Genomic DNA, 7,910 nt, shown 5'->3' on the forward strand with positions numbered 1-7,910 from the left:
TCTCAGGTTACTTCAACACACCTGGAAAACGTATAGATGTTAGCCTGCCTGGCCAAAAGAATGCCAAACTTCAAATAAACTCACATGAAAACACTTTCACACGGGTAAAGTTAAACAGAATACTCCAGAAGTTTATCTATCCAAGCTTGATACAGACTGGATCCGGACCAGGCCAGCATGCGTCTGGTATCATCCGTCTCCTTGGAGACGGCTGTCGTCAGCGCTGCTGGCATGGCAGCTCCCCGGGGGAAAAGGATAGACAAGTGTTTCCCTCCTGCAGCAGGAAATGGGCGAAACCTTGCCTGAAATGACTGCATGACTGCAGCATTTTGTTGTGTGAAGGAAACCACTCCTGATAGCACCAGCTATAGGTTTCCTGTTGTGGGCCAACAGTTTTCACCTTGTGCTGTCGAATGACAAATGCAGAGAGCCTTTCAGCTTTGTATCATGACACGCAAAGGCCGATGCAACTATTTAACGTTGTTATATAGTTCAGTGGAGCTGTGTAATGGAGGAGGAAGCGTTAACCAGTATCATTCTGTGACAGGAGGATTATATAGCAGTTTCCTCTCAGTCCGGAGCCATGATGTTTTTTAAAGGGAACTCTGTCAACGTGTCAGTGTAAAACACTGCTGATTAGTGACTGAACTGGAAAAAACATATTGATCTCGAGGGACACAGTTCATAGTTAAAAGCTCCAGGAATGTAATGAGCCTCTCTATACGTAGTTCATGTCATGTGCACATACTGTAACTACCATTTTACCACAGGTTAATTAATACTGCTCAGGGATGGGAACATTCCTCTCGTCCCACAACATGTGAAGGCAGCATTAGAGTTCCCATTACACGCAGCAGCATCCAACGCTCTCCTGTCCGCCCCCCTTCAGTTCAACCCAGGTCTCCCCGTCATCTGGAGTAAAGCCGTCATGTGGTCCTTGCCCTGAACCCAAATCCTCTTTTAATGAAACGTATTATGGAGGGATGTCCTGCATGCAGCAGTTCAACTTGGATCTGAGATTAATCCTTTTTTTTTTTTATAACAGTGCAGGTGTAACGCTGATATGACCATGTCTGAGCTGCATTTTGGAATGAGACAGCCTCGTAGCAGCCGCTGTGAGGCGTTCGCTCTTCACATCCAGCCTCTGACGGCCACTGGATCAGGACACAGCGCTGCTATGGTTTGCTCTTTCAACTTTGTCCAAGTGACGTCCTCTTCTTCTGCACTGTGTGATGGTACCTGACATATCTCCGGCTCGTTTGGATTCATCTGCTTGAGAAAGAGACAGAATAAGTAAAACACGAAAATATTCATGTGATGATGAGTGACCTGTAATCCTGTTCTCCCTGTTCCACAGGGAGGTCAAAGGTCCGGGTCCATGCTCCTGGAGCTGGTCTGGATCCAGTGTGTTGCTCAACGACTCTTTAGCTGGGTGTTTTCTGAGATGACCCTGAGGGCTATTGCACAAAGCCTAGATAGGGGATTAAGCTGGGAAGTTAGCTGTGATCCAGTTGCAGGAAAGCATGTCTCATATGTGAAGGCATAAGTTACCATAGAGATTTATCCTGTGGGGCTAGCCACAGGATAAATTCAGTCTATATTCATACATTTTCATAGTTCTAATTGTGTTCAGCTGTTCATATTGTGCATCAAAGGTAAAGCCGTAGACGATGGATGGATGGTATAGTTTGATGCCAATACTTTTGTACTTTTTACTTAAGTAAAAGTTTGAATGCAGGGTATTTCTACTGGTATTAGTACTTCTTCCACCACAGGACTTGAGTATTTACATTTCCGATTCCAACAAATACAATCAGAATTCCTTTATTGTCCCTCAACTGGGAAATTTGTTTGCCACAGCAGCCAAAGGACAGTATGTTACAAAAAACACAATAGTAATAATAACAATAGCTAAAATTAACAATATAAATTAAAATAATTTAAAAAATAGAGTAGAAATAGAGTAGACTTGTTATATACATATAAACATGATGTTGTACAAAATTACCAGCAGTGAATTTTGTTTGTATTTACAATTTACAATAAAGTATAGAGTGCAGAATGAGGTCTATTGGGAGCAGTGCTTATTGTAGAGTCTGACAGCAGCAGGAAGGAAGGACCTGCGATACCTCTCTTTCACACACTTGGGGTGTATCAGTCTATCACTGAAGGAGCTGACTAGTGCGGTGATAGTGACCTGCAGGGGGTGGGACTCCTTCACCAGCAGCGATGACAGCTTGTCCATCATCCTGCTCTCTCCCACCACCTGCACTGGGTCAAGAGGGCATCCCAGGATGGAGCTGGCCTTCTTGATAAGTTTGTCAAGTCTCTTCCTGTCTGCTGCCGAGATGCTGCTGCTCCAGCAGACTACAACATAGAAAATGGCTGATGCCACCACAGAGTCATTGAAAAGTTGTCAGGAGTGCCCCCTGCACTCCAAAGGACCTGAGCTTCCTCAGCAGATGGAGTCTGCTCTGACCTTTCTTGTATGTTGCTGCAGTGTGATGAGACCAGTCCAGTTTATTGTTCAGGTGAACTCCCAGGTACTTGTAAGATGTCACCATCTCAATGTCCGTTCCGAGGATGTTCACCTGTGTGCAGGGTTGTTTGCGCCTGCGGAAATCCACCACCAGCTCTTTGGTCTTCCCGGCGTTGAGCTGGAGATGGTTCCGCTGGCACCAGTTCACAAAGTCTTTAATAAGTTCTCTGTAGGCTCTGTCGTCCCCGTCCCGGATGAGGCCGACGATAGCAGAGTCGTCAGAGAACTTTTGTAGATGGCTGTGAGGTGTTTGGTGTGAGAATTCTGCAGTGTACAGTGTGAACATAAAAGGGGCCAGGACTGTTCCCTGTGGGGCCCCCGTACTGCAGACGACTGTGTCCGACACACAGTCCCGAGTCCTCACATACTGTGGCCGGTTGGTGAGGTAATCCAGGATCCAGGTCGTGAGGTGTTGATCCACCCCCGCAAGCTCCAGCTTGTCCCCCAAAAGTACAGGCTGTATGGTGTTGAAAGCACTGGAGAAATCAAAGAACATGATCCTCACAGTGCTTCCAGGCTTCTCCAGGTGGGACAGTGATCTGTCCAGGAGGAAGATGATGGCGTCGTCCACTCCGATGCCAGGCTGGTAGGCAAACTGGAGTGGGTCCATAAAAGGACCCACCAGAGGGCGGAGATGGACGAGGACCAGCCGTCAATCAACAATAAAATGTAACAATAGAATTTTCCTGCATGAATATTTAATTTCACATGTACTTAAGTCAAATTTTGAATGCAGGGTATTTCTATAATGTTGTATTAGTACTTTCTGATCTGAGTATTTCATCCAGCACTGTACTGAAATTAATTTGAGCACTTCCATTTTATACCTTATACTTCTAGTCGTCTACATTACGAGGGAAATATTTTGTTTTACTGCAATTTTACACTTTAATATTGCACTTTAGTTACTTTATTAATAAGGACTTTACACATAATATATAAAATGTGCCATGTTATTAAATATAAAATGCTACATTAATACAGAGTCGTTGATGCATCAGTGATGATAACGGATTGTATCTCTGCTGGAAATACATGATTCATAAGTTATACATCAGTTAGAAGTCATTCACAAGAAAGTTGGTTACCAGGTTGTGAAAAAATCCATTTGGTTCCTCAAACATTCTCAATGAACTAAAGGGCAAAACATTTTTTCTCAGTGCCAACTTATAATTGATCTACAAAGCATTACTTTACTTTCTACAGGGTCCTTGATCAGAAAGAGTCTGTATTGCGTTGAAAGCAGAAATCTCAAGAGACAGAAAACTCCAAACGGTTAAAACAACACATCAATCCGACAACAGCACATCAGAAACAACATTTTTAATAATGAAATAAATACCCCATTACATGCATGATCAAAACACTTCAAAATACTATGGGAAGTCTGGTAAATAGTGTAAAACCTATGGCACACACTCACAGCAGCTTTTTTTTTTTTTTTTTTTTACCAATTAAGAATTCACACGTTGCAAACAAAAACAAAAAGAGAGCCACTCAGATCACTCTTTCCAATCTCACAGAGCACATGTAATCGAGTCGGTCTGCCGACCACAGGTTCACACAGCGAGGCTACATCCATCATCAAGGCTGGCGTTTTCACCGGAGCTGAAAACTGAGGTAAACGTTTCAGGTTTGAAGGCTGCTGTCTGTTGGCAATCGGGTGCTCAGTCCGCCGGGACACGAGTCACATCCAGCGCGACACGAGACCCTGCAGCACTGTCTGCGCTCCGCTGCATCACTTCAGCAGAGGGCTGCACGACACTGGAACACAACACCGCAATCTGTATGCTGCAATATACATGAGGAGATGCAGGAATGTTGTACGTTGTAAAGTTATATTCATCAATTTGATGCACTTTGAGAGCTAAATTTAGAGTAGATCTAAGAACTATTTGTGCTCTAGTAAAACGATTTAGGATTTTAACATGACGATGAAAATAAACAACACAATAAGTTGATCCGGGTGAATTTCCATTATCAGGATAATCTTCAATAGAGTTACTTGAAGAAGATGACTAGCTGCTATCATGTGAAAAGCGGAGCCTGATTTAAAAAAATACAGGATACAAAAATGAATTTTTTATTTATTTATCCTTTATTTAGTCAAGGAGACTTTAAGATCATCTTATTTAAGAGGATTTCATGTTGTTTGATTTTCCACTAAAAATATTTGTTTCTTAACTAAATTTAAAGTGATCCCAGTATGTTTTAGTACATTTTAAGAGTTGTAAGCATATTTTGATGATTATTTGGATAATATTGTGAATTGCAATTATTGTGGCCAGGATAATCGCAATATTACATTTTTGGATCATGTCATGCCTGATTTGCATGTCCTGCAGTGGGAATAATGACAATGTTGATGCTGAAACCGTATATCGTGCAGTCCGACTTGAGTCACATGAACAGACCCACAGACAGCTTTCTTCTGATGTTACTCTGACTAAACCTGATGAACAGGGACAACCCAAGTGAGTCTCTTTGGTATGTCAGAATAGGACAGAGATCGTGTTCCTAAACTAATTCACAGAATGAGAGTTGACTGGCGGCAGAGTCCTTGGAGAGGAGCGTTCTCTGAGTGCCTGAGTGAGCAGCGTGCAGCCATCGGACACGGCACATGCCGAGTTACGCAGACGCTCGCGGTAGTCTGCCATTTTTGAGCTGCTCTCGGGATGCTGTGCGACGTCCCTGAGGCCCTGAGTGAGGAGGACGCAGGCTGAAACCACACTCATGGCCCCTCCTAACACTGCAGTCTGTACCCCCTTCCCTTCAGTGGAGATACTCGCAGCTCTTCCCAGGAACTGAGGCTCCGTGGCGAAGCCGACCAGGGCGCTGACAGCCTGGACCAGGGCTGCACTGAAGAGGACACAGCGGTTCCTGGTCAGCTCGCTGGGCTGCGTCTTCACCTCTTTGACACACGCCAGGAAGGCTGTGCCGCTCGTGCTCATGCTCTTGACGCTCAGTTTGAACTGCTCTTTAGCGAAGCGGTCCCGGGACCTCTCGCTGGCCAGCGAGGAGATGTCCGTCAGATTCTTGAGGTTGGTGGAGATGTTCTGAGAGAGCTCGAGGAGGAGGTGGGGGGTGAGATCTGGCAGGGGGGTGACTCGGAGGATGCCACAGCTCTGCTCCACCTCGTGCCGGCAGCGGGTCACCTTGTAGCGGTCCACCAGACCCGGCTGGCAGGGCTGGGAGCTGGGGGTCTCCACGGCCGCCAGGTAGGCGGCGTGTGCCGAGCACTCCGTCAGAGACACCACCAAGTCGCCCATCTCCAAGAGGCGGTCCCCCACCTCAGTGAAGCGGCCCATGTTGAGCTGGCTCTGGATGTCGTGGGTAAGAATGGAGAGCTCTTTAGTCCTGGCGATGATCGTGTCGCGGCACTGGTCGAAGGTGTCCGCCACCGCCACGCCTTCAGAGGTCATTACCGGCCTGGTCTCGCTGGACAGCAGGAGGAGGTCGGCCACCAGCTGCATCTTGGCCTTACATGTGTCGCAGACGGAGGAGAGACGCTTCCTCTGCTGCAAACTGCCACTGGGTGTGCTGATTGATCCCTCGCTAGCCGATTTGCCAGAGCCACCACTAGCCATAATAATAAGGAGGGGAATGGAAGGAGGGGGGTTGGGGGGGTGGCGAGGGTCAAACTGCTCTTCTGGAGGGTTCAGTTATTTAGTTTTCTACTGCTGCATTGTACTATTTAAGACATTTCAAAGATGAGCGTCACCTCCCTGCTTTTTACAAACAACTGGCCAAACAGTCTTCCTTAAAATCCTTCAGTATTAATCAACTGTATGCACAAACACAATATGTATTCTCAATGTAAACAATGAGCAAAACTGCATTTACTTATGTTTGAATAACATTCCCAAGTATTAATTCATCAATGTGTCTCTTAAAGACTCTATAAGACACGATAATAAATGTATCTGGCACATTCCCAGTTATCTGCCTTGATTAGTAATTTTACAATGTGATCCATATCCCCACAACTTCAAAGTAATCAGTGTAACGAGCTATAGCTCCTATCTTGAAAAATTAATTTAAATGCCCTGAAAAACATCTCATTGGTTTTCATGAAAGAGAAGAATTCACAGGTTGCTGAATTAAAAAATAAAAAATAAAAAAAAAACTGCAGTGCCACCAAGATGCCTTCTGAAAAGGCAAAGTGCAGATTGAGAATAATAAAAATTATTTATCGTTTCAAACACGTCCCCAATTGGAATTTGATCTGCTTAACTGCTATTTTCTGTCGTTTCTTGGAGTATTTTTGTTTTACTACAGCCAAGAAAACAGCACTTAACATTTAGTAACGTAATGGCGTTTCAGTCTTTTTAACTATAATCAATATGATATCATTTTGTGTCCACTCGCAGAAGAGCAAGTAGCCTGAAACAGCACCGAGATCTTGTCCGACTTGTTCCCAATGAGTTTGACCGACCTGGCGTACTCATGCTGGATACAAACTGGGCACCACCCGGGCGGCTCTTCTGGACAGCGGGAAGACTTGCGTTTCCCTCCAGCACCATCGTTTTTTGAGTCCTCCCGAGTAAAGTCCACCGAACGGACGAATTTCCAACAACACAGAGCCGTCAGTCCACTTTCAACCTCTTCTTTTTCAAACAGAGCCCCGGGTTAGAAGCTAGCAGTTGCTCCGGTCGCTTCGACTCCATATGCATCGTCCGTCTGTCCGCCCTCCACCTCCTCCTCCGCGTTTTAACTCGGGACCAGAGATTGTGTAACCCCGCATAGCTTCTGTGGGGACCCGCTTCTCATATCCATACCAGTCGGTGGCCCTTGAACATCTAAACTCACTTGTTTTGGGCGCTTCCACGATAACGAAACCGTAAACGAAGCTGTAAGAAGTGGCCGTTATTCCCAGAGATTCAAAGTCGTGCTGCGCGCTCCCGCTACAGCACTATGAGGAAGCGAGGAGGGTGTGGTCGCGGGTAAGCGGCTGCTGGACGGAGCAAAGTTGTAGCAACACAACGGCAAAAAGTAGCCCGTCGCTTAAAATTAACTTTCCACCGTGTCTGTGAACTAGCTGTAGTCTCGCGTTAACGACGTAGCGAGGGAAGCGTGTAGTTAAACGGCAGCCATAGAGCTCCTAGGAGTTTAGCGACTGCTTTTACTTTCAGGACTGGCCGTTCATCTACCATGAGACACCGCTGGTGCGTCAAGTTAGCCACAAGCCTAGCTATCTAAAGTGAGACCGGAAGCTTGTGTTTTCAAAATAAAACCATAGCTTTTGTTTCCATGTTCCCGACAGAGCAGACGAAGTGGAGTAAAGTTGTAGGCTATATTGGAACCAGTGTTTTTAATGCTCTGTCTTTGTATACATGTTATTCCTGGAGGCATGGCATGGTTCTTTAATTGG

The 7,910-nt window shown here is 45.5% G+C and overlaps 1 protein-coding gene across 1 annotated transcript; it reads right to left on the reverse strand.

Moving 5' to 3' along the window:
• Window positions 1-3,847: 3,847 nt before the first annotated feature.
• On the reverse strand, window positions 3,848-7,691 carry tlnrd1 (talin rod domain containing 1). The gene has a single exon (XM_084013662.1). It carries the CDS (start codon window positions 6,124-6,126, stop codon window positions 5,062-5,064), a length of 1,065 nt encoding a protein of 354 aa, XP_083869788.1. The 5' UTR covers window positions 6,127-7,691; the 3' UTR covers window positions 3,848-5,061.
• Window positions 7,692-7,910: the final 219 nt, after the last annotated feature.

Source organism: Eutrigla gurnardus (genome assembly GCF_963514095.1).
Source record: "Eutrigla gurnardus genome assembly, chromosome: 1".
NCBI lineage: Eukaryota > Metazoa > Chordata > Actinopteri > Perciformes > Triglidae > Eutrigla > Eutrigla gurnardus.

Excerpts from the sequence above, each read along its gene's own strand:
- tlnrd1 (XM_084013662.1), bottom strand. The coding sequence starts at position 6,126 with ATGGCTAGTGGTGGCTCTGGCAAATCGGCTAGCGAGGGATCAATCAGC.